The sequence below is a fragment of the Haliaeetus leucocephalus genome, unplaced genomic scaffold, assembly GCF_000737465.1.
Source record: "Haliaeetus leucocephalus isolate CR32 unplaced genomic scaffold, Haliaeetus_leucocephalus-4.0 Scaffold450, whole genome shotgun sequence".
In the NCBI taxonomy this organism is placed as follows: Eukaryota; Metazoa; Chordata; class Aves; order Accipitriformes; family Accipitridae; genus Haliaeetus; species Haliaeetus leucocephalus.
The window spans coordinates 8,568,953-8,595,626 of NW_010972886.1; the positions used below are offsets into that span (position 1 = coordinate 8,568,953).

Sequence of the window (26,674 nt, forward strand, 5' to 3'; positions counted from 1 at the left end):
TAACCCTACCCAGAGAAACAGCCAGTTCTGCTATGACTACACCATCTTCTGTGGTGTTTGGGTTTTTTTTGGAGGAGGGGGGCAGGACAAAGAAGGATAATGAATGCATAACATACCATCTTAACATGGTAGAGGCTTAACGATGGTTGTGTTGGGCATGAACCTCTCTTCTTCCCCTCTACAGTCAGATGTGCATGTACCCAACTGCACTATTGGCTCCATACCGGCATCCAGCTGTGCCTCCAACACAGGACAAGTACACCACTTTCTGTATGTCTCCTACCATCCAGTTCTCAATCTGTTTTCACAGTTCATCTTTTTATTACTCATACTGCTTTGCAGCTTTCATCATGTCCTTTTCTGATTTTTCATATCCCCATAATCAACAAGATCAGGACCAGAGAAGAAGCATCAATGTGATTTTGTGGAAGATGGAATCAAGAGCTCTTGACATTTTAGAAGAGCCCAGCCATCTAGTTAAAGTTTTTGCTTACATTTCATTATTTGAACTTACTCAGGGAAAAGATGATTTAACTGTGTCTTTTGAACAACAATCTTGGCTTTGTTAACGTAACGTTAAATATAAAACACATTGAGAGGTCGTATCTGAAAGGAGCCATTCAAATCCATGACCAGGATAACATGCAAACTCTTATTTACAGTTGCTTCGTTTTTATGATCTTAATTCACACATGCAGAACAGACACCTTGGGTGACAGCAGAAGGGCCACCTCCAGCCACCTTTCTCATCTCGGAAACAAAGCAACAGACAATCCCAGAATTTCTATTTTTGAAAAGTGTTTACTCACATAGTTTGAATAAATTAATTTGCAAATAAAAATTAAACTACAGTATACTATAGTTTGAATAAAATGATTAGAACAACTACAATACAGGGATTTCTTGCTGCATAAGTTTCATTACTTAATGCATATAATCTGGAAAATGTCAAAATCAGTTATATTTCTATGGAAAGGGAGTAACAGCAGTTACTTGTACATGACAGCTAAATGAACTTATAATACAGGTTTCCTGACACATGCATTTCCTGAGTGAACCAAACAATATATATAATTTCTTTTTAAAAATGGATAAACAATTGACAAAGTAAATAATTCATGACATCGAAGCAACATAGGTCTCTCTTTAACCAAGAAAATTTTAGAACAGGTTCAAAAGGAAAAATTAAAGCTATGCTATAAAGTACAGAAATTTGCTACTGTCAATTATGCAGTACGTATTTTGAGGAAAAAAAAAAGTATGAAGATGGCCAAAAAAAAGCTCAACTGAATCCTAAAAAGGTCAGGTTGTGTATTTGCCATGAAGCACAGTGGGTTAGCAGCAAAGCTGGATGTAGTGCACTGGCCTTTTCTGGTGGATACAGAGGGAAAAGAAGGGTAGGGAGGGGAGAGCAGAGAGACACTACTAACTAGAGCCCACCGCAGCGTGAGCAGACTTTACACAAGCATCCCACACTGAGGTCTAGGAGCCCAGTCCAGTCCCGGCTCAAGCACTCCCCTAACAGATTGCCAATTGTGACAAGTTGCATGAGGATGCTAGGATGTGGGCACGCATCCCTTGGGTACCAGGCTTCAACTTTGTTCCGTGTGCAGCCTCGATGAGTATTTGCACCTTGCAGCAGGGTAGAGGCAAGCATGTGAAGCCCGTGGCTCCCACACGCCAGTTTGCAATGGGCCAGAAGAAAGGCAGAACATCTGACTGACAAGTGTGTCACAAGTTGGGACTGTGGCCAACTCACAAATTGCTCCCTGCTCCCCACACAAGTGCAAGGGCACATCCACCTCTCCCCTCAGCCCCGCCCCAAACAGCACAGAACAAAATGAGCCTCGTCTTTCAGGTTTGTTAATGTTCAAGATTGGAAAAACCCTCACAAATATCACTAATGCTAAATAAAGAGATGTGTTAGCATGAAGGGAGAAAAAATCCTTAATCTAGACTAAGTTGCATATTCAAAGAGTCTGGTAAATATTCTCCTCATAACCAGACCTTAAGTACAGTCCTACCAAAAAGACATTTTAAGAAGTCCTTCTTACCTACCTTTCAACATGGTTAAAACATACCTTTATGCCCTCATAATTTGCATTAGCTTTGTTTAAAAAGCGTTTTAACTATTCTAAGAACTCAGTACTTTAGATTAAAAAAGATTTTTCTACCATTTCCATCTCAGGTTCTTCTCCATCCAGAACTACTCTACACATCCAATTGCTGGATGTAACACACTACGACCATGCTACTCTCTAAAGATTCTATGTATTTTCAATAATAAAGATAAATAGAAAAGAGTTAATATACACGTTTGTATTTTACAATGTTTGCATCCAAGCTGTAAACTAATGTTCTTTGAACTATTTACCCTCCATATACAAAAAGAAGGAAACAACTTTCAAACACTGTGGGCATGTGATTCAAAGCCATTAAACAGAAGGCATCGAAGTTCACTCTACAACACTTCCTTCACCTCTTCAGAAGTAGTTATTAACTAAAGAAAGCAGGAGTTCTCCCCCTTCTCCCCCCGTTTCTTCCATTCCCAGACTTTTCTCAATAGAGAGGGATTTAGCTGTTGTAACAAAAAAAGAAAAAAATCTTCATCTTAATGCAAACCAGCAAAGCCCAGAGAATACGAAAAACAGTCGGTTTAAAAATCAGAATCGCTTAGCTTATCAGTTTACTGCAGTCCTCAGCAACACATAGGTTAGTCAAGAGGTCCTTGGAAAATGAGTCTGATGTAACCTTGCTCACCAGCCAGCTGATGCGCACAGAACGGACAGGCTGCGTGAAAAGTATGAGTACCATGAGGAAGAGGAATTTGGGACCAATATGCAGTTGTCTTTTCTGAGCACACGTGTCCACATGGGCTGAATGCATGTGTTGGAGGTCCTGCATCCACATAAAATCCCGCTTCACATCCAAGCCACAGAGGCACATAGGGGCCAACAGAGCGGCACATGGGACACTCGCGATCCTTGCCGTCTCTCTCCTCTTTGTTTCCCCAGTTGTGATAGCCATGGACATGGCCACAGTTCAGGTACACCCACGGCTGCTTTTCATCTACAACATCTTTTCTCTTCATGCTGGGAAATGCCAAGGTGTTAAACCCCACAGGACACTGAGGCCTTGCTGCATTTATTTCCTGTCTTAGTGCCTCCAGGTGCTTGACAGTAGGAGTGCGTGAAAGCCCTTCTGCAGTGCGCCACAGCAGTGTTGCTCCACACAGGTCAATTAGAGAGCCATCCTGGAGTTGGTTTGTTTCGTTCTCAACCTTGTGATGGACAAAGTGAAAGAGAGGTGTCACCTAAGGTTACCTGAAGAGTAACATAATGCACTTTCATAATACAAATCTGCCTGGAAGATCCAGGCAAAAAGTTTCAAGCAGCTCCTTGACTGTCCTACACATGATACCTATAGAGAGCCCAGTTTCAGCTTCTCCCTCCCCTCTTTTTTAAAAAAACAAAACCAAAACAAAAACCCCCAAAAACTTCCTGACAAGTCTTGTTTAGTCCTCTGTCACATTTTAGCCTGTTTTCTTCAAACACACCTTTACACATGGCTTTCCTCTCCTCCAGAAAAACTCAGCTGTCAGCATTCCTAGCTAAATGTATCACTTAAATAACAAAAAGAAATGCTATATGAACACTTAAGAGATTCCAAGTCATACCAAACCCAATCATCTCCTGGAAATGTCACCGATGCTTTGGAAACAAGAGGAAAACTCAGAATGCCAAGGTGGAAAGGGATATCCAGGTATATAGGCATGTGTCAATAAAACTATAATTATTCTTTATTATTCTATAAAAAAGGAAAATTGGGAAAACCTTAGAAGTGTAAACTCAAGAGGGAGAATCAGAAAAATACTTTAGAATGTGTGCGTGACTATGACAGTTTGCAGAAGAGCATAGTAGACTGGCAACTCAATTTAGGAGAGCAGTCTAGATCTGCAACTAAGTACTATTTTGCAGATAAACTCTGTCAGTTATTCAGGTTGAGCCAAGACACCTTCATGTACGAAGACAGACATATAAAAAGTCAGTGTAACTGATTACAGTTGTGACATCTACACTGAATGAAGCAGATTCCAGCCTCTGTTTGTGCTCAAGTTTTACCACTTATAGTTGTACCCATTTTAAACAGGTTGCATAAAACATCGGTCACTACTTTTACCATTTTTCCCCTCTGCTGAGCTGATCTGGTTTCACGGAGGCTGAACACATTCCCACATACAGATATCTCTCGCCACACCCCTGGCTTGGAGTCTTCTGTAAATCCATTACGAGGATGCATAACAAGAACTCCATTTGTGGTTAGTCCATCCATTTGCCCATCTGATGTCTTCCACTTCGCAGCTTTCTCCTAAGAGAAATTACATCAATGGAAACTTTTAATTTGGCTGAAGTGGAGCTATGAGTTAGTTTAAAAACAGGCCTGCACTGAACTTGGAGGAAAAAAGGAGTTACCTTACCCCAAGAAAAATGTTTTTTGAGGAGTCAAATCCTGCAGCATATATTCTTGCTGTAAAAGGAGGGTTACGTTCACATATGATTCTGCAGGCAAATCTTGATATAGTGCTCTGCACAGACTGTGTATCTGAATTACTCTGACTTCCAGGAACTGTATCTGTCACGACAAAGTCTATAGGACTCTCTGTTGACCGACCAATCTGGAAAGGGAGCAAAAAAAACCCCACCTGTTTAGAAATTTGCCTTTGGGTCCAGGAATATTCAAACTCAAACCATTTAAAAGTGATCAAGAAAAAATCATGACATTCCAGTTTGAAGTACTCCCCTCCACCAATCTAAATTTAGGTTTCTAAAGCCTAATCTGATTTGATGAGTTATTCCACCTCCATGTGACCAAAGTTATTCTGAAGGCTGAGTACAGCCAACTGAAGGAAGGGGAAATAAAATGATGTAATTAAGTCAATTCTGAGATGATTTCCCATTGAAGGCCTTCTCATCAGAAAGGTTACACTCAAGTCAGCTGGACCAGCTGCAGCAGCACCACAACAGCTAGGAAACAGCAGTTAGATGGAAGAAAAGTAATACTCCGTCACTTTGCATATTCACTCAGAATGTTCTGAGCAATGCTAGGCTAGGTGGAGGTGTAGATGTAGGAAAATTAGATGATGCGAACTGACTCTCCAGCTCTGGTGGGGCACTAGGAAGCAGCAAATCTGTCAGGAAAGACCAGGTACAAGATGTTTGTGGCAGGGAGGGGTTACGTTAATATGCAAAGAACACAACAAGAATGCAACATCTGACTACATTCAGATTTTTCTAGTAGCTGTGCCTTCTTTTCTGGTTGCATAGAAGAATGACTTTTGCAGTCCCACACAACTGTATCGGGTTTGATAGAACTGCATGGGTTTCACTGCTTTTCCAGTCAACTCATCTTGTCCTTTTCCTTATGAAGTATGAAGAGAAGTTATATCCCTCTCCCAAACATCCATGTAACCAGGTTTAAAGCCCACTTACACACTATTACCTTTCACTCACTTGCAGAGCTCTCAGCCTCTTATAAAATAGCTGGTTATATTAAGACTGATTAACTGCTGGGCAGAAGACCCAAAAGCCTGAGGTGCTTTTTGGTGAAGGCTGAAGAGCTTTCATGAGACTGAAACTGCTTTGTCAGAATGTATTTTTCTATTGCTTCTTAGGCAGGATAACCCATCAGTACACAGGGAATGCCACTGGCAATTTTAGAGCAGCATACATGCTACAGCATGCCTAAAGAGAGAACACTTACACAAACAATAGCTTATGCTGCAGTTAGTTCATTACAGCCCTTTTGCTCTGTTGTAGGTATTTGCAGTTGCATAGCAGCATCCTCCACCACTTACTAACACCTCCCACCTCCTTAGATCCTGCAATGGCGTCACAGCTAAATGCTGTGACAGCAAAACTCCTTGCCATAAATTAGCGACAACAAAAAAACCAATCAACACAAGATCAGTCCAGGAATCAGAAGGAACAAAGCACACAAAACCCCCCCAAAACAAAACCCTTCCTTTTGAGAAAAACAGGAAATAATTATAAGATATGAGCACACACCGCAGCTGCAAATGTGTTTGTGGTTCCTTCTCATACATACAGGAACTGCAGCAAAGTTGCTCTGAACTGCCAGCACATGAGCATTGGGCCTCCTCTCTCCACACTGTCCAGTGCTTTAGACTTATTTCTGGGTTTGCTTAAAGGAGTTAGGGGTATTTTTCATATTAGTTGTGTCAAAAGCTTTCCTGTATTTTCACTTTGTATTTCTTCTACCCCATCTCCAACTGGCTAATCCCAAATCCCTTTGTAAATGCTAGAAGCAAAATTCCAAGTGCTTCAAAAAACTTTATTCTTCATTTTGCAAGGAGGGGACTAGGAGACAGCTTACATGACTTGCAGACCAGCAATCAAAGGCAAAACCATAATGCTGTGCATTAGTCACAAAAAAACCCCCAACAACTTTCACCTCTGACCAAGCCTAAAAGAGGTGCACAGATATACAGCCTTGTTCATGTGATGGCCTTGGGAATGAACAGAACTAAACACCTCTGAATAATAAAGTGTCGAAGGTGACACATGCAAACTTTTGGGTCCAAGGGAAAAAGCCTCTTGAGAGGATGTCTCATTAGAAACTACCAAAAGCGAGAATACATTTACATATCATATTTAGTTCACATACCTGGAACATATCTGTGTTGCTGTCATGTGTATATTCAACAACTACTGTCTGGGCCCGAGACAAAGTGTAAGATATGCTGTGTTGGTCTTTATTACTTATTGCCTAAGGAAAAAGTGCCAAGTATTATTGAAACAGTGAACAATAACTCTACTGAATACAGCAGCAAGCAGACAATATATATAACCAGGCTCTTGTTCTGCTCAATTAATGCATTAAGGCAGATGGTTCTTAGTGACACACCTGTAGTTAAACTTCACAAAAACCAGTCCTGGCTATTAAAAAAAGCTGTAGGATTGATTCAGCAACAGACCAAACTGGTCTCTTTACCACACGCTGCAACAAAATACACATAACCAAGACATATTATTAGTCATGCTTCATGTTAAAGCAACACTGGCCATAACACAGAACAAAAACAACTGAGTGCAAAGGCTGAAACTGAATGTAACACCTTCATGGCCTTCTCAGCCTGAACTTCTCCAACAGCAAAGTGAGGACAAAAACTTAGGGACTTCATTCTAAAAACGGGATCCAAGTTCATACTAAAGTTAACGATGATTAACAAGATACATAGACAAACAAACATAACAAGTAGTCATAGTAAAAAGGGTAAAATGGAGAAACTCAGCACAGGTTGCAGAAGTTGTAGCAAAGTAATCTAGGTTTCAGTTTGTTAGTCTAGATTTTCATTCTGCAACTACCTACTAGGAACTGAACACTCTTCTAAAAGTGCTTCTAAATAGCACTTACTTGAAGACCATAAAGAATTAGCAAAAATAAATGTTCTTTTCACATATCTCCTATAGAGCTTACCTTTGCTGCTTGAGGGGTACAGGCAATATGCACAGTGCTAGGTTTCACCCCATTTGCCTTGGGCCTTTTAAATAAAGCAAACCTACTTTTTCTTCTTCCTCTATCTCCATTTGGGAGAGACCCATTGTACCTATCAAAAAGCACAGAAAAAGAACAAAGTCCATCTTCCTGTATTAGTTAGCTTCTCATGAGATACAGACCCACAAGAACTTTCATTCTAAGCACAAAGTCGTCTTAATTAGTGTGGTATTAATAATTACAGATTTCCAATTACTCACGTTTAAATCTGAGAATTGATACACACAATATTGAAACATGCCCACAGAATTACAGCATTAAACACACAAAGCTTGTAGGGCAAGGAATGCTACCCAGAATAATCTCAAAGCTACTACCAACAAGCAAAAAAGACTTGGGTCCCAAACATGAAAACAAGTAAGGTTATATGCCTACCTGTAGATTTATCTCTAAATGATGTGTTCACATTGTAAATGAAAGATTCTAAGCAGTCACCAACCCTGGTGGAGAGCTAGTATTTTAGAGAATTTTGATTGAAATAAAACCCTGTAAGAAATAGATACGCTGTCCTCCAAGACTCCAATTTTACCCATCAGAAAACCCTCAGACTCTCACTTTGAACATGTCTAAACATAAACAGGCCAGTTGGCAAACTTGCTTTATTAAAATCTTCTGTTTGCACTTGGATATTATAGACAGCTACTACGTTCTTATAAAACTCCTTTTATTTTATTTCAAGTCCTAGGGAACCTCTCCTTCCGCATCATCACGTTAGTCGTCTGTCTTAGCCCAACCTGGAACCAACTGGGAAACCCTTCACAAATTGGCTGCCTTTGTCATGAAATGCTTACCTGGGAAGAACACATCTACTCAAGTGTTTAGAGTCCTACCTCCGTGCTCATGCTGTCACAAAAAGGTATACATACTGCAGTGCAATTTTCCAATATATCCCATTACAAATAACATCTGGTTGTCACTGAAAAAGGCAGCCCTCCCTCTACTCCCTCCCTTACATGAGATCAGCTACCAAAGAAAAGCTGATCAGCTTACTATTCAGTTGCACACTCACTAGATACACTGCGAAAGAGGGAGTTCAAGTGGTAGGTTGTGGGACCATCTCATGGCAACCTGCATTTTATCTGCTTTAAGTGCACCCTGAAATTCTACCTTCATTCTCACTTCCAACCAAAACACAAAACACTTACCCTAATACAATCAATTCACCATATTTTACTGGTGCTTTTGATGGATGATTTTCTTGATCAGGAGAAAACATGAGCTTAGCTAATGACTTCTTCTCAAATTTCAGGTCTCTGATCAAGATTTGTGGCACACTTTTTTCATTATTTCCTGTAACAACAAAGATGAAAATAAGTGTAAGAGAAAAGACTCAAATCCATCAATTACACAAACCAGCACACCTTTCTGATATGGTAGGTACAATGTTTTGTGTTTTCCACATTTTGGTTTTGCCTGAAATAATTTAAAAACATACATATAAAATCAACTAAGGCTGAGTTGCCTGGAAGAACTACCAGATCACAAAAAACCCAAAAGTGCATTTAAAAAATTCCAGTATGGCCTTGATAAAACATCCACAGTTGTTTTCCTTCATGCTAGTTTTTAGTATAAACTGTATATAGCTTCATTTAGTATGTTTGGTTCAACTATCAAGAAGTAGAGACGGATAGGGATTAAATTTAAAGGAAAAAAAAACCAACAACAAAGCAAGACCAGTCATTAGGTAGAGAAGTAGAAATTTTCAATGAAAGCATCTGGTTCAGAGCTTTCCAAGAAACTTCTGGATTTGTAGATGGAAGGAAATTGTATGACAATTTGATATCAAGTCTGCCATATAAGTCTGGGGTGTGCAATGTGATCTTTCATGTTTAACCACAGACAGAAGTGATACAAACAGCTATTTGAAGGAGATTTCCTGAGGCAATTTCACATAATTCTTAATGAGTCTTTTGAAGTGCAATTTTTTTTGTTATATTTCTGCTTTGAGGAACAGTTCACCCTAGCATTTTTTACAGCTTCTCATTAGTAACATTTCCAGACTCCTCTGACCTACCCAACACCTATCTCTGACCTTCCTATAGAGAAAGCCTACCCAACAGAGTACTGGGTCAATAAAGAATAAAGCTGATGCTAGCCTGTTTGAGACTTTCTTTAACAGAAATCAGAACATTCCCTTGGTCCCTCCAGGTAAGTTTTCATACCAACTCAAAAAGCTATTAAGCTTTTTTAGTACTGATGGTTAACATTCTGCCTTCTGCACAAATACACATTTTGGCCCACGTAACATTTCTTGAATCCCATCATCAACTTCAATCATGACTACAGTGCTGTATCTCCATTTTCTTCTACCTCAACTAGATCACAGATACTAGCAGAAAAGACACCATCATGCAGATTTTATCCAGCCCCCATCTTATGTCCTAACAACAGAGAAAAGGATGTGGCAGTGCTTGTCACCCTGCTCACATTCATTCACAGGCTGATGCAAAAGATCCCTTTACTGACCTGACCTCTACCCTCTCCCAGTCCTCTTTGCTCCTTCATGGAGAAGCCTGGCCTTCAACATCTCTTCTCAATCTACCAATTTTTTATTCAGCATGGATATGTTGATCCCCACCTGCAATCAGCTCACAGTGCTCTCTGAAAATCCAGTATGCTCCTTCATGCTTTCTTACATGCTATCCCACATGTGTGGGAGGGCTTCACACAAATACATGCAAAGACTTCTTACTGTCCGACAAACTTTTGCTGTGATGTCTGCAGAACACAACCAGGAGGCTAAATTGAAACCCTTCTTTTTCCTTTCATTTCTCATTATTTTCCAAATCTCTTCTCCTTTGCTCTCAAGTCTGGGTACTGTGGATTTCATAGTGCTTGAAATAAGAAGTTAACTGAAGACTGTCTTTGTGGCTAGCACACATTTAACATTAGCACAGCAGTATCCTGACCCACTGCTAGATGTGTGAGCACAGTTAATAAACCTGATCTGCCCAACACTACTGTGAAACATCTGTGTCCTGTCTACATGACAGTCACACCAATACATTTTTGTTGCATAGGAAGCAGTGTGTATTTTCACTAGGCAGCTATCCTGATTCAAGCTTTAGGCTATCCATCATTTAGCTGGTGCAGAAAGTACCTTATACTGATTCAACAGCCCCCATGTGTCACACAGGAATAGCAACAGCAGCACAGGAGCAAGCAAAGCAGTACAGTTTGTTCCAAAGCATTTCTAGATTGCTGACCCATGTGTAGCAGTAACTTAACTGGGATAGTGAAGGTACTTACTGTTGTAGGTAGGACCACAGGTTTTGCCTTTAAAATTCTAAACTGAAGAATTTAAAGCAAACTTATATGAAAATGTGACCTTAAACTCCTATCATGGCAATAGTCATAACACATCAATGTGGAGATTGTCCCATTTGATAAATGGAACCCCACAAGATTAACCGTGTTCACAATTTTCATGTTTGCTATGGCCATCTGGGGTCTTCCTTGCCTCCTGGCATCACAACCCCACCTTGGAGCACCACACCAGCAATTCTCTGAAACCACATGCCTTTGAAGACACCGCAGGGGTGGTTTACTGACATTAATACTAAACTATCTAGCTCTTAGTGTTTAATAGCGCTTGGTTCTCTAGCCACATCTCTTTTCTGAAGTATTTCTACTCAAGAAGTGAGTATAAATCTTAAGTATTTATCTGTATATAAAAGGATATAAATACATTTTCTATAAAGTATTTTTACTATCAACTCCAGCATTTCTTGTTTTGCTTTATTTTAAAATCTTCTTGCATTATAGTTGCTTATATATTGCCGTCTAAAAACAGCTCCTCATATTTTAATCTCCTCCCCAATTGATTAACCTATTTTCTACTTGAATATTGATCTCCTCAGCAGCGCCTCCCCTGCAATTCAGTCTTCTGTACATACAACTAATTTCATCCTGGCCACTGCATTTCACATACAATGCTTCACATTTCTTTGCTAGAATACATAATGGCCGTCCTTTGAATTGATATTTAACAACTTGGAAGAAATACAGCTATGAAATCTACAGCACGGCCCATTAGGAAATAGCATGACAGGGTAAAAAAAGATTTGAATAGTATCCACCCAATGCTACAGTGTTTGATAAAGAGCTAATCCATTCACTTAGAGAAGGTGGGAAGAAGGCAAACATTAAAAATAACTTTAACTTTTGCCATTAGTACAATAAAAGGCTTGATGTAACTTCTCTGTTCACCCAAGTAAACAATTCCATGGAAAGCTAAAAAAATACATCTCCCAGTAACAGAGTCAGCTTCTGAGTCTCATTAAAAGTAATTACACATGAACAGTTAAAGGATACTCTTTTAGAGTTACCTGAACAGGTGGTCAGTAACCTCCTTTTAAGACATAACTGAGCAGAAACCATAAAAGGGACCAACGGTTCCAAGTGACAGACTTCAGCAATGCAAGAAATTAATAGAAAGTCTTAGTATAAGGACAAGTGTCCAACATCTAACATGCAGCTCCCCCTTAATACATTTTTTGTTCCACATCTAAAGAAATACAGTCAAGTTTATTTTGGGACCAGCACATATGGTGGAAACCCACTTCTTATTTGACTTAAGGAAGGTTCAAAAGTTAGAAATCTAGAGCTATCATTAGTAAAACAGCTTGCTTGTATATTTTCAAAGGCATAGCTTGAATGTTTGAACTTGATTTTTTTTAAATACATCTCAGAACCTGTATGAGCTGCACAAACCACTCACAACTACTAATACAACCCAGTTAACTTCAACTCAAGCACATACAAAATTAAGTGCCCCCCCCAAAAAAAAAAAATCAGTGCAACATACACAATACTTCTCACCCAGTATGATCTGCTTGATACACTGTACCCAAAAGGAAGACTCATTTCGTTCCCAGAAATAACAAAGATTACTTATATTCTTCCAATGAGGTCCCAAAGACTAGCCTAAGTGAAATCTGACATATGCAAATAAAACTCAAGTGTTGTCCCACTGCAGACGATCTAATAGGCCATGGGATAACGTCTCCACTCCTAAAACAGAGCAGGCTTACAGATCATTTAAACCTGGATAAAGCACTTAAGGGAGGGAATGGTCTTGAGAGGAAGGATGTGCTAATTTATATAATGGGCCTTCTCCTGTAGTATAACCTGACCAGTTTTTATTCCTAGAATACTACAGAACACTTCTTGAAAGTGTTAAGAAAGGCTAATTAAATATGTTAAAAAGACAACTTCGCCCTGAAGTGCCAGTATACAGCTAAGGAACTGACTGCTTGAACAAAATATGCTCAAGTTAGGTTTTTGCTGCTTTTTGCAGTAGCATTTCCAAACACCAGTGGAGTGGGCTTCATCAGAGTAGGCTCTGAACAACAGACTGTTCTAAACTCCTCCAAGAACATTCAACACTGATGAGGAATAAGGTGTTAACTACAAGATCCTACCCCATCCAATTCTTCCAAAAAATCATAGAACTGGCAGCAGCAAAATTTTCACGTCAAGATCTCTACTTCTGCTGCAGAGAAGAGACGAAAGCCTGAAAAACACTACCTGTGCACAGTCCTGTATTATAGAATTGAAAAGATTTTCCAAGTAAAGCAACTTGCACACAGAAAAAACTATTTTGAAAAGGCATTACTTGGTTGGGTGAAAGGTGAGCACAACTGTTTGCAGTTAGCACAAAACCACAATGGGTACCAGTTAGCATCTTTCAGTCTCAAAAATAGGAAACTGGAACAGGAAGAAGTCATGAACAATTAATAACCTTTTTATTCTTAACACTGGTGCCTCTGGAGACAGGAGAAAGCTCAATGAAGGTAACTTGCACAATGCTGTCACATGCAACTGTTTTGAGGGATTGGAAAGAGATGACATCTAAACTGAAAAAGTATCTAAAATTTGTTTTAAGAATAGAAATCCAGTTCCTTACAAGCCTTCTTGTTCTTCAATACTCACTCAAGTCACAGAAGGCAAAGATTGCTATGGCAGAAAGGAAGCCACAGATTTCTGATTACATTCAAGTAGAAGGAAAAGCCATATCATTATACTTTTTCCTGTCACATTCAAACACTAGTCTCTGAATCTAGAGGCAGACTATTCTCCAGAAGACCTCACAAACCATGCTTCAGAGTAGATGAAGAATTTAAGAGTCTGCCCACTTTCACTGAACGTGCCATTTTCAGTGGGGGACATAGAGGTATAATGAATTTTGGTTGGTTTTGAACTATCAGCTTTAGCTTACCAGCCACCCTCAATCAGTCAGTTGCCTTTTCTCATCATGAGACTCATACACAACTAGTTTTTGGTGGCTTCTACAGAAAGTCTTCAGATCTTGTTTGTGCTAAGTCATAGCACCTTGTGAATAAGTTCACTATTTAGTAGACCAAGTACAGCTTTTGGAATTGCAGCAAGAATAGTAGTATCTTAATGGTTAAAATGGGGTAGGGGGAGGGGAGAACATAAATTCAATGAGCCCAAGCAGAGATTCATTAAACACTCGGCTGTGAGCTAAAAATACTAGAATAAAAGTCTCTTTGTAATAAATTACCATGATTTTCTAAACACAGACCCAGCATTATAGACTGGTAGCAACTGTAGCTAGTGCCAGACTAGCCCTTTTCTAAAATACTGCATAAAACCCCCCACTTTCACAGTATAAAAAGAAGTCCTCTGTCAATGAGTATATTAAAATAAAAAATGCTGATTCAGATGCAAAAATTGGATTTTTTTCCCCATTTTTATATTATCATCATCTTTATAGTCTATATCTACATATTCTAAGGTTTGGATTCTTTTTGGCTTTTAGAAATAAAGCATAAGACAGCTCGTCTACTGATGTTTTTATTTTTATACAATTTGCTATTTGTAGCTCTCCATTCACTATCCTTGCAATTCTCATATCCAGCTCTTCCCTCAGCAATTCCATGTTAAATCAGGTAGGATACGGACAAAATATAATCCAGTCCTTCTGACAAGTATGCAGTGACAGGACAAGAAGCAACAGACAAGCTGCAACACAGAAAATCCTGATTAGCTATTGGGGGAAAAAACAATTCAGAGAGGTTGTGGGATCTCCAATCTTGTAGATACTCAAACCTCAGCTGCATGTGGCCCTGAACAACCTGATCTAAGGCAGTCCAGTCCCACTTTGAGCAGGGGGACTGGACCAGACAACCTCCCAACCTAAATTATTCTAGGAATGCAATTAATTTTAGGAAGCCCAACACAATTTCATCAAGCAACTGAAACATGCACCTTAGCTACACTTTTGATCAGTTCGACATAAATTATGAGCAACTCCATTACCAATGAAACAAAATTTTATCCTTACACTCCTGATTTACCCTTACTCTACCCTGTGAGATTTACACATTACAGTCTATAGCTTTATTTGGATTTAAAATCCCATACTGCTCTTCAAACAAAGAATTCACATTGAACAGTGCAGTTACCTGACAAAACACAAGTAGGACCCAAGTTTGCCAACATCCATTTACACATTTAAGTTCTTTAGCACTCCAATTTCCACTGGGCAATCTTGCGACTGCAAGATCAGAAATCAAACTCCTCTGAACGCACGCACAGTATTTCAGTGCTGCATATTCTCTTCTATGGTTACGTCTCATCTCTCCAAAGGCAAATCTTGACTTCCAGATTCAAAGGACCAGAATATCAAAGTTACAGTCACTGTGAGACACAAAGGATCCATGCAGAATACTAGTCTCTCAAGATGAAGATATTTGCAAGCATGGAAGAAGGAAGAGGCAGTAAGTGACAAGAGAAGTAAAAAAAAAAACCAACAAAAAACCCCCAAAACCAAAGTAATTCCCAGGAGACCAACTTCTTGTTTGATTACAAGTCCCCATCAAGTCCAGGTTGGCAGCTTTCACAAACAATATCAGTAATGTTACTGCTGATCTCCACAGGTGTGAGCAACAAGGAATCAGGTCCTTGCATCACTATGTTTCTGAAAGCTGAGACAAAGATTGAGAAATCACTTTCTTCTACGTGACTGTTAAATCACCACTGGAAAGTTATTCTCCTTTAACTGTTTTTCCTAGCAATCCTTTTGGAAGCTTTTATTAAAATAGTTTTTACTGAAGCGATCACCTGGGTTAAAGAACATGCAGAAGAGCATATGTTTATCAACCATAGTTTTCATACTTCTCCCAGTCTCCAGTTAAAAACAAGCTCATGTTTCCTTCACACACACACCTGAAACTTTAAGTTCAGCAGGTTTTATATTCCATTTTCAAGATTACCCATATTCTGTCTTCACTACAGATGCATAGGAAAGGTATTGTGATGCAGCTGTTATGTATGCAAATTGCATTGTCACTTTAGATCAGTACCACTACTTCACCTAAGGAAGGATAATTGTCTCCTTTCTAGAAAATGGAGTTTTTCAGCACAAAGAAAAAAAAAGAGTAAGCCTTGGTAGTGTGAAAAGTCAGTCCAGCCTTTTGCTTTTGTATGGCTTATTCTTTTCGTAGTCTACACTGTTCACCTTTTCTTTTATAACCTCTGAATAAGCTTAGCCATCCACTATACACACAAGAGTGTCTTATGATATGAAAGCATTGAAAATAAGACAACAAGGCCAAGCTCTGAAACAAGCGAGTGGTCTCTCCTGCACAGGATACCAAGCATAAAACAATGCAAACAACTATCTGCTGCTGTGCCTTGAGATCATCTGAAAAATCTCAATAGAGGGGTTTTTCATTCTCACAAAGAGAATGAAAGCATATTTTTACCATGGGCATCTGCCAGTAGTAGGCTGGTCATCCTGGAAACAAGTCATGCAAGAGTCACAGCACACAAAAAAAGCACATTGCCTGTAGACACTTTCAAAGGGGCATTAACTTGATAGACAAGAGCAAACCTCCTGCTTTGCACCAAGGTTACAGCTAACTTTCCAGTCTAAGAAACAGCAGTTTTAGTCAGATTGGCATCCAGTGTCCTACTTCAAGTTCTGTTTCAGCCTCAGAAGCAAATCTGAGCAGTTCTCAGCAATTTTATGAAAGTCAGAAACAGCGCTGTGAGGACAAGCATCTTTGTTCAATGAACAAGGCAAGTGTTTTACAACAAGACTTCTATTACAGGCACCTATGTGAAAATCTGTACTTTATGACAGTAGTCAAAAATAGCATTCCTGTTCAGAAGACGGAAAAAAACATCTAAGCACAGGGGCCTGATTTCAATCATACCTCTGCTAATTTCAGTCCTGTTATTCTGAACTGCTGTTGATAAGATGAGAATGTGGCTGGGCATATTAAGCCTGTAAGATTTATGTAACTCCTAATGATCCACTCCAACAGACTGAAAAAAATCGATTCTGAAAATATTCCCCCGGAAAAAAAAATATCCAGCGTTTTTTTCAGTTAAGAAAAGTAACAGCTGATCCTCCCCTGAGGAAACCATGATAGCCTCCTACAGGTTATGAATGATGTAATTCAGACTGCATGTGGGAAGCTGAAAACATTTGTCTTTTAGCACAAGGTGTCTATTTTAAAGCTGTCACTGCAATATTATGTATAACCTTAATTAGCTGAGAAAGTTCTTCACCAGTTAAACTGCTACATTTACATGCAGTCTACACCCCCTTAACACCCATGTTCTCCACGTCAGCTTTCGGATATACCAGTGACGATGCACACAACCTCGCACAAGGCAAAGCTCCTCCGTTGACCGCCCCTGCAGCGCAAGGGCCAAATGCTACAGGTTGTACTTGCTCAATCAGCTGAGCTACCTGTGAAACTTATTCACACGAGCTACTCAAGAAGATTAATTTCCAGCTTTCTACATGAGTTTTTGGCTGTACTTGCACTTTGGCTGCTACAAGCTCAGTATGTTTTGTTAAAAAAGGATAGTTTTGACTTCATACTCAGATTATCAAATGAAGATTATTTATATAACCTGTAATAATGAAGCCATGAAACAATATAAGAGAGGCATGCTGGCAGAACAACATTAGATGTTCATTAGCCATAGCACTACCTATTTGTATCTTCAGGGAGTACCTTGCAAAATAAAAGCAGTAAAACAAAAAACTTCATACAATACTGGTACAATGTGGTGAAAGTATGGTTCTGATACAGAGAACTTTGCAGTCAGGATCCTTGAAAGTTATCCTCTTTACTGCCTTCAGACAAATTACACAGTATTACCTTAAAAATAAGCAGTCCCAACTTTCATTGCAAGTTGGTGACAGAAGCACAACTTCCATATACAGAGTTTACACCAAAACAGAGGCATTTTATTTTTAAAAGGGCCATTACGCAAATAGATGGAGCTTTTTATGCTTTGATAACTGAGCCCAAGGAGATCTACTGTCTGATGCACCTGAACTAGAATACACTGCCAAGGACCCTGTGCTTGCAGAAAACTACAATGACTTCTTGTTCTACAGATCTGAATGTTACCATTTTGCTTTTTATGAGCCTCTGACTTCCTGATGAGGCAGTTCATGTACCAAAGTGTCCGCTAAATAGGTGTTTGTATTACACTAAAGCCTTTTCACATAGCATACTACATCATCTTGCAAAAATGAGTTACGATTATATTTAAAGCCTTTTTTTGGTTTAGACAACACAAATATTTAACAGCTTTATGAGAAATTCCCCTTTATGGTATGATTTTGTTAGGTAATGATGACAGTTTCAAGGCATCTTGCTCTGCACCCTAAAAACGAGAAGCAACTGATACTTCTTACGAATTAGAAGCATTTTTCATACTATGCACTTTGAATGTCTCTTCCTATTTTAGGTGGAAGGGCAGCCCGCAGACACACTGCCTGTTCTCAGATTTCCTTTCTACCACATCACTGAACTATCTTTCAACTTCTCACTGAAAAACACTGCAACTGAGGAAGCTTTTAGAAGAGAGACTGAAACAGTACAACACTAGAAGGGAAAAGCGATAGCATGCAGAGCACTTACCAGTATCTTTTTGTCCTTTCAGTATTTCTACACAGTAGAGAAGAAAAAAAAAAACCCACCCCTTTGATCTTGTTTAAAACCAGCCCAAATCCACCAACTCCTTTAAAACCCCAGCAACTGCCAGACTGAGTACCTCTGCTCTGTGTGCTTTTACTTAGGCTGTGGGTAGCGCCTTCTGACTAAAGAGGGGCTGGCTCTGCCTTGCGTAAGCTAGGTAAACACCACTGCACCACGCACCATTGGCTGGAGTCAGAGCCTGCATCCTGCTTGCCACTCCATAAATTCATCCATCTCTGGCCCCAAAAAGGAAAAAAGGAAGAGAGTGTGTTGAGAACAATCCTGCAGCCCAGTTCTCCAGCAGCTCTGTGGATGAGGTTCTCAGAGAAACACTGATCTATTTCCTTCTCCACTTCTCTTACATAACTGTACCCAGGCATGCTATACCATCTTTCTTTTTTTTTTTTAATCATCATTTATTAGCCCTGCTAGCTTTCCTCACCTCCCACACAAAAAGTGATTTAATACAGTGAGAATTAAACCAGCAGAAACTCTTCAGGCATTGCTATCCCCATTTTCACTACTGCTATAGAATTGGACACAGGACATGCCTGCAGACACCACCTGTGTGTACAGGACTCCCATGGTCAATGATACTGTAACAGCTCACTCTTGTAAGATGCACATTTAGAAAGGCAAATCTGCACGTGCCAGACCAGGTTCTGAGCTCATTTCTTACTCCACTAACATCTAAATCACTGCATCAACCCAGTGGGTGGGATAATTTAAATGCCTGAGCCATAAAATGGTGATCAAGTTACCACAGCTTCCAAGTTACCGCCTCTTAGATTTGATCATGCAAATGCTCTGAGGCTGCTGCAAGCATAATATGATGCAGAAGCTTAACCTTTACATCACATTTTACGTCACAGTTGTAGTGGGCCAAGGTGTACATGGTTACCCTGGCTCAAGCGATGTATATGCAGGCTGACATTTGACATCTCCAAGTTCGACAGGCAACTATCGCTCCCATTTCTGCTGCTCCTTCCTTGGCTTGCCACCTCAATTTTGCAAGCACAACTTTATGGACTGGTTTCCCTGATCTGTCCACATTTTTAAAGGTTGGTTTACCTTCTCGGTTGTTTTTCAGCACTCAAAGCTAAGCACTGTCGAACAAGCTTTTTGTTCATAATGCCATAACACAGTGTAAGTTGCAAGTCCACGTAAGTCAGCTTTGCTGCTGAGAACAAGGTGAATGCATACCTGTTTTCTCTCTCCTCGACCTTTACTCCACAGCCAACCCTCCCCTAAGTAATACCATAAGGCTGTCCTGTTACAGGATCTTGTCACCTACTTGAAACACTCAGCTGCGCAACACCTTACCACAGAATATTCTGGATAATAAAACTATACATAGGCTCAAAGACACTTTTTTTTTCTCCTATCATAGATTACTACACACAAAGATATCACTTTGCTCTACAGAAGTGATTGAGCTGCAGCTGCTGAACACTGAGAAGTACTTGGAGAAACATCAATGTACAGGTGTTCCCCTTGTTCCCACTCTTCTTCTGGCCACCATAAAAACCATGCTACTGAATACTGATCTGAGATGGCATGGTCATTATCACCGCTATTGGATTGGTAAACTGGTAAAGGGCTTACAGAAAAACCAAAACAACACACAAACCCCAGCTATTTTAACCCAAATAATTTTGCTTATCTGTTTGTGGGTTTATTCTGTAAACCCACTAGACCAAAGCAAGTGAGGGGATAGAGACCTTCTGAATAAATCTCATCGGTAAAGCCAGAGACTCATCTTGAGATTAAAGTTGAGCCCTCTTCCCTGCCCAAAATCAACGGCCTCACACTACTGGCACATGAACCTAGCTTTTCCTCTGGTTAACTTGCAGAACCTTAAAATGGCACTTTTTACTGGGGTGGAAGTGTCGCCCCAAGCCCACCTCCCCCATCACCTTCAAGTATTTTATACTTTGTCCTGGCCTACATACAAGGTTGGCAGCTTTAATACTGTTTTAATCAGAGCTAAGGGTTTGGTTTTGTGGGGGTCCCCCCCCCCCTTTTTTTTTTTTTTAAAGAAAACCACATCAGGACTGTATTAGTATAACTTAACACACAGATACGGCAACAAGAGTACAAAAGGTGCTCTGTATTCAGGTATTCAACTGTAGTTATAAGTTACATTGGTATGACCACTTTTAGGTTGCATTACTTTTCTCACACAAGCCATAACACTTGAGTTGCACTGTTTCAAAAGCGTTCATTCTGAAAAGCAGAACTTAAAGACTAATTTTCTTCTAGAGCTCCTTTATGTTTTCATTTTACAGATGCCACTGTTCAGAGTCCAGGTTAATAAGCCTGTGGATTACTTCATGCTGCAGCCACATAAGAAGCTACAGAATGAGCAACTGCAGGTGGATATGCCTTCTACCGCCCAGCCCAGTCTCCCACAGATAACAATCCTTATCTGTACATCCCACCTGCTTTTGTATTAGTGATTCACAGTATTCTGGAGCAGAGTCTTCTGCTATCAAATACACCATATAATGCCCTTTTCATAGCTAATTGTGCCCCATCTTAAAGCAGGTTTTTTGAGGGTTTATTTTGCCCCTAGCCACACTGCTACGCGGCTGCTTCTGAACCTCACTCTGCAGAGTTTTAGCCACTTTGTTTCCCTGCCTGTGTTTACTCATCTGTTCTTGTGTCAACATTGTCCCTCACTTTTATTAAGAGGGGGATTTAATGATTTCCACTCCACACAAGAACTATGCAATTCCTTGAGGAATGGAAGCAAATGCCTCAAGTGTGCTGTCGCTACGCAAGCTATCTGATTTTTCCTGGAGCAGAGATGCTGCCGACTATGCCAGACTAAAACAATGAAATCTGTAGCACTGCTAATTTCATGAAGTGATACTTAACTGCAGGGGAGGTTCTTTCATTGAAGTTGTTAAAGAAATAAAGGGCTGTATCGTCATGTTCTTCTATCTGACTCATGAGCAGATGCTGTACAGTTTGGAATAATTATGTGATTTCACATGACATTCAAAATGAGCTTTGAAGAGGAATGCGTTTCTAGCTATATCAGTTAAAAAGACAGCCTTGCAGATACGGGCAAAGGGCAATGCTATGTCTCTAGCGTGCAGACAGCCGAGAAGCCTGAATGGCAAGCTCTTCATCCTAGATAGGGTTAACCTGATCAGTATATTACTGCTAAATTTCAAGACAGACATTTTAAACATGTCTGTTGATAATCTTATTTAACAAAACAGGCAGGGAGTGGAATAAAAGCCCCACACAGGATAAGTGCTTGAAATTGCTGCACACAGGGTACAGAAGAATGGAGACTGAAGGAAACACTGAGAAAAGAGAGCAAAAATGTGGAAGACTAGCATCTGTAACGGTCCCAAGGGGAAAGTGTATTTGTACACTCAATACTGAAGGTTGAACATACACTATACACCACCTTAACTCTGTTTCCCACGAAGTCAGTGGCTGAACTCTGATCAAAGCCAATAATACCCAAAAAAGACATATTATTTAATGCGTTGCAAAGCATTAACACTGTTACAGGGTTCCCATAAGTCTAACCCCAGGTGCACAGGGGAAAAAGAAAGGAGGAAGGATTACTGACTTGCCAGCCCCATTTATCTTTCACTGTGTTATGTCACATGTAATCTCTGCAAGGAGTTCCCATGTTATACAGTTAATAAAGTCATACTACAGTGCTTTAAGGAGATTATGGGGGGGAAGCAGCCTGAAGCCAAGAACATGCTAATTAGAGTATACAATAGAAATGTTAATCAAATAATCTGCAGGAAGAGGAGGGGGGAAGGAAATGACCTAATCCCCTGCCTTACTGTGTGGTGCCTTGTGGCAAGAAGTAAGAAAATTCTTGTAAGGGCAGAGCAAACAAACATCCATTGTTATAGCTACAGCTTTCAGAGAAGAACAGTTCTGCATCTCAAGTTTCTGTAACATGAAGGGTAGATGGTACTTAATGAACTCTTCCACACTGACCACTTCTGGAAGGGGCAGAAGCTAATTAGATTTGCAGGACAGCTGAGTAAAAGACCCAAGTAGAATCCTAAGTTCTTAAGGCACAGAAAATTCTCCTTCAAAGGGATTTGCCAACTGAAAAATGTCTGTCATCCAACAACCATGGTGATCCTTAGGCAACTGTGGAGCTATTCGTCGCTGAAGCTGCAGTAGCCTAGTTACAGAGAGGCAACAAATCATCACGCTGCAGAGGCATTACCCGTGACACAAGTCATACTTTGCCATCAGAAAAACCCTATTAAGCATTTCTTACAAGTCCTATTCCACCCTTAGATCTTTCTGTGCCTGCTCCTCAGGTACACCAGGGAAGCTCCTCTTCTACTCAAGGACAGCATGTTACCATCAATGCATATCCCATCCTGCAGATTGGAAGAAAACAAACAATTGGCCATCTGTCTTAAGTTTGATCTCTGCTTTAGCAGGCACACATGGCTTTCAGCACTACCAACTCAGTATTTTCAACTTCCTAGGGGAGAGACCCCATCAAGAAAAAGCACACACAAGATTTCTGATCCTTGGACTGAGAACATATTTCATAGTTGACCTTACTATAAGCTGAAGGAACCTCAGGCAGGAATAAATAAATACCTACAGGAGAACAGGACTACTGACTCTTATGTACTTCTATATTTCCAAGAGTCTGAGCCAACTCCTTTCCTCGTAAGGGATTTCACAGAATCACAGCATAATTCAGGAGGTCATTTAGTCCAACTTCCTGCTCAAAGCAGGAGCTGGCTTCCCAGATATCGAGCTATTACTGCAAGAGACTGGGAGCTTTAAGTATGAAACAGCCTCTCAAGACACACATTCCCTCAGGAAATAGGAAAGGCATACCAAATGCTAGAGAACTGCAGCTGACAAGCAGTCTTGCAGACCAGTCTGGAGCTTTGTATTTGTTCACAGCCTTCCTATGACTGTTTGATTCAACATTTGCTTAAAATAAAACAATTGGCAAAAATTACTGCAGAGAGCTTGCTGTAGCCACACCAAAGATTGTTTGGACTGATTAAACACTTGAAAGGGTGAAACCCACAGCATACCCTTAGCTTCACACAAAAAATGCGTTCCAATAAGCAGTTCAGTACTGACAGTACAGAACTCTATATACAGCAATCATTGCCCAAGACAGACATTCAGGAATAGAGCTGCTCTTAAGATGGTCCTTCACCTGGCTTCTCAAGAATGGCCTGAAGCATCTGACATGACGGATTCCTAAAAGTCCAAGACTGAAAGGATGATAGGTAAAGCATCATTCTGAAGAAAACACATTTGTTTCCCAAAAGGTCAAACTGACATAAGCCATCTGCTAAGTCAGAAACACACAGATGTAGTTGTACCAGGCTTCTTTCCAAGACAGTAAACTTGAGTTTCCCAGGTACCTGGAAACAGCTATTGTGAAAATTTGTTTGTGGTTTTGTTTTTTTGTTGGTTTTTTTGTTGGTTTTTTTTTTTTTTTTTTTTAAGTTCTGCATGAACATTTCTGGATCTTGAAAACTCTGCAAGTCAAATACCATACCTGCAAGTTCAATTAACCTAGGCTATGCACAAGCACTTCCTCGAAGAACTTTTTATCTGTAGTTCTGCGTTCTTTGAACAGCAGAACTCAGATTCACTGAGCTTCAGGTATTATGGTTTCCCCTAAATAAAGGGAGGCCCAATTTGAATTCATTTCCAAGAAGTAGTTTTCCTGCTTGCAAAACTTTTAAGGTACCTTCTAGCAGAACTAGCTGAACGTGCATTACCTGAAAGTTTTCATTCCCACAAAGCTAGATCGTTTGACCATGGACTTCTTCAGAAAAAGTTAAGACAGACAGTGGCTAGACGTATTAACACATCTTTGCCTCACTTTCAGTGATGAAAAACATTTCACACTGATTAGCAAAAAAAGGACAGAAAAAGTATTCAGTTATAGAAATTCAGCTGTAACTGGCTGGCTCCCCACACTCACATTCTAGGAAAAAAGTATCTTAAGAGGGACAAAGTTTAAAAACTATTTGGTACAGTTTCTATTCAACTCCCACATCACACAAATGAGTATCTTAAGGCAAGTACCTTTTCACTAGGAGAGGTCATCAAGCACAAAAGCCAATATTTATCCAACAGAGTTTCCCTAGGCTTTATCCTAATTCCTCACCACACTGTTACTACGCTCTTTACACTCACTATTTTAACTGGAGTTCATCTGCAATTCCAGTAAAAAAAGCGCTGGATAACCTCCACACTGCTCTCCTCACCTCACCATGTGAACGTCCGAAGCCTGTAGTTCATACCTGAATATTCTGTAAGTCACTCCTAATAAACATACCGTCTTACTATATTCCTCCTCCTCCTAACTTCAAGCTTTGGACAGTCTTTATATAAGGTATAAAACCTGGCCCTTTCTAAATATACCACATCGAGCATTTACATATAAAAGCATATGACCTACATACCTCTGGATAGCTGTCAGAGGTCTGCCTACTCTCTGCAAGCGAAGTATCAGGTTTTTATAGTGGCCTGATAGGAAGTATTACAGCCCTACACATAAATGGCCGGTTTGGTACCTCAGTTTCCTGTATTTCTGACATTCAAGCATATCTTTCTACAAATATTTTAAGTAGTGCTGTATAAGCTCAGGTACAGAACAAAGGTTACCTGAGGCAACAACCCAAGAGAACAAGAATTGATTACTTTGCATATGCAATAGGTTTCTAATAGAGGTATATTGAAATATCTCCAGATACATGAAAAGCTGTCTCAAGAGTAAAGTAAACCAGCTTTTATGCTAATACAACTTGTATTTATACATAAACACAAAACTAACTTTTTGCACACTTAAGTTTCCATGTTGATCGTCTCCTACAGCCAGCAATTCAAACAGGACAAAGTTCAAGTATCTCCTCCACCTCCTCATGTTAGATCACCTACCTGTTCCCAGTTTGTTACTGCTTAGAGAAAAAAATCCCATGCTATTTGGTTATATCTTTTTCTTTCCTTTATAATCCCATGGGCAATGCATGATTTAGCATATCCAGAGAAGAGCAATACTTTACTTCCTACACTTCTAATCCAATTTGGATAAGAGGTTTGCTGCTTATAAAAATAAACAGGCAGTTGCACTTTACCTCTATGTGGGCACTAACACCTAACAACAGGAAGATCATTCCCAAAGAATAGTAAGAATTCAGTGCTAGCGATGCCATTCCTAAATTTTACTCCTTGGTTGAAACACGAATCCAATTTCTTGTTTACAGGTACAAGGAAAGAGCCGATAGGTACTCTTGGCTCTTGTCACATATGACATTTGGCATTGTTTTGCCAAATAAATTGTCACCAAAAAAAGCCAAGGATAGAGTACCTCAACCATGGAGATGGAGCTGTACTACCTCTATAGGGACCCAAGGGACTTTGGTCTGACCATATGGTCCATTTTTAATTAAGAGCCAAGGAAACTGGTATATTTAACTTTTGACTTACAGTTGGAAGTTTTCAAGGTGCCACTAGTTTCAAGTTTTCAATTTGCTATGTATACAGAAGAATGTTACCTTCAAATAAGAGAAGGTATCTAGCTGAATATGGCAACTTTAAGTTGGTATAGTGCTCAGTTACAACCAGAACAACTCTGACGGAAAAATATTTTCAAGTGTGTGGGTTATATAAGATACATTTTTGAAAAACACCAAATGTGTTTTTGTACCAAGATAGTGGCAAGTTTGTTTTTTAAACTAGCCATGCTCTCCAGAATCTCTATTGCTTTTTGTCCTCTCAGAGTATGTCAATGAGGAAAGAAAAATCAGACAAAGATCTAGCATATGAAGACAAAAGTAATGTTAAATTAGTAGAGTACAGGGATACTGACAGTCACTGTGGCAGAACACTTTTCCAGCAATAGTCAAAGTGTGCACCCATTGCTAGGCAGCATTAAAAATGTTCAGCTGGTAGTTTCATGGACTGCCTTTGTATTTTCAGTGGTGTTAAGTCATTTCACTAATCCTAATGAAATTACATTAGAAAGACAGCAATTTGATTCTTAGTAATTCTACCAGTCAGGAAAGTGCTCCTGAAAACAAAAAATATTATGTTCTTCCTTGATCCACCAAACTCAACAGAATTCAGTGTCAATACAAACC

The 26,674-nt window shown here is 39.7% G+C and overlaps 1 protein-coding gene across 6 annotated transcripts in view; it reads right to left on the reverse strand.

Moving 5' to 3' along the window:
• Positions 1-785: 785 nt before the first annotated feature.
• The window catches only part of PELI1 (pellino E3 ubiquitin protein ligase 1), a 43,512-nt gene continuing 17,623 nt past the window's right edge, over positions 786-26,674 (reverse strand). For 3 of the 6 annotated variants that reach the window (XM_010574752.1, XM_010574755.1, XM_010574753.1), the window contains 6 exons: positions 8,721-8,865; positions 7,498-7,627; positions 6,685-6,786; positions 4,478-4,675; positions 4,180-4,368; positions 788-3,280 (listed from right to left, as the gene is read on the reverse strand). In XM_010574752.1, the coding sequence (XP_010573054.1) occupies positions 2,714-3,280; positions 4,180-4,368; positions 4,478-4,675; positions 6,685-6,786; positions 7,498-7,627; positions 8,721-8,865 (1,331 nt within the window). In that variant the 3' untranslated portion in view covers positions 788-2,713. Of the gene's footprint in view, positions 3,281-4,179; positions 4,369-4,477; positions 4,676-6,684; positions 6,787-7,497; positions 7,628-8,720; positions 8,866-18,491; positions 18,668-26,674 lie in introns of those variants that run through there. The other 3 variants (XM_010574756.1, XM_010574754.1, XM_010574757.1) reach the window with 3 other exon arrangements.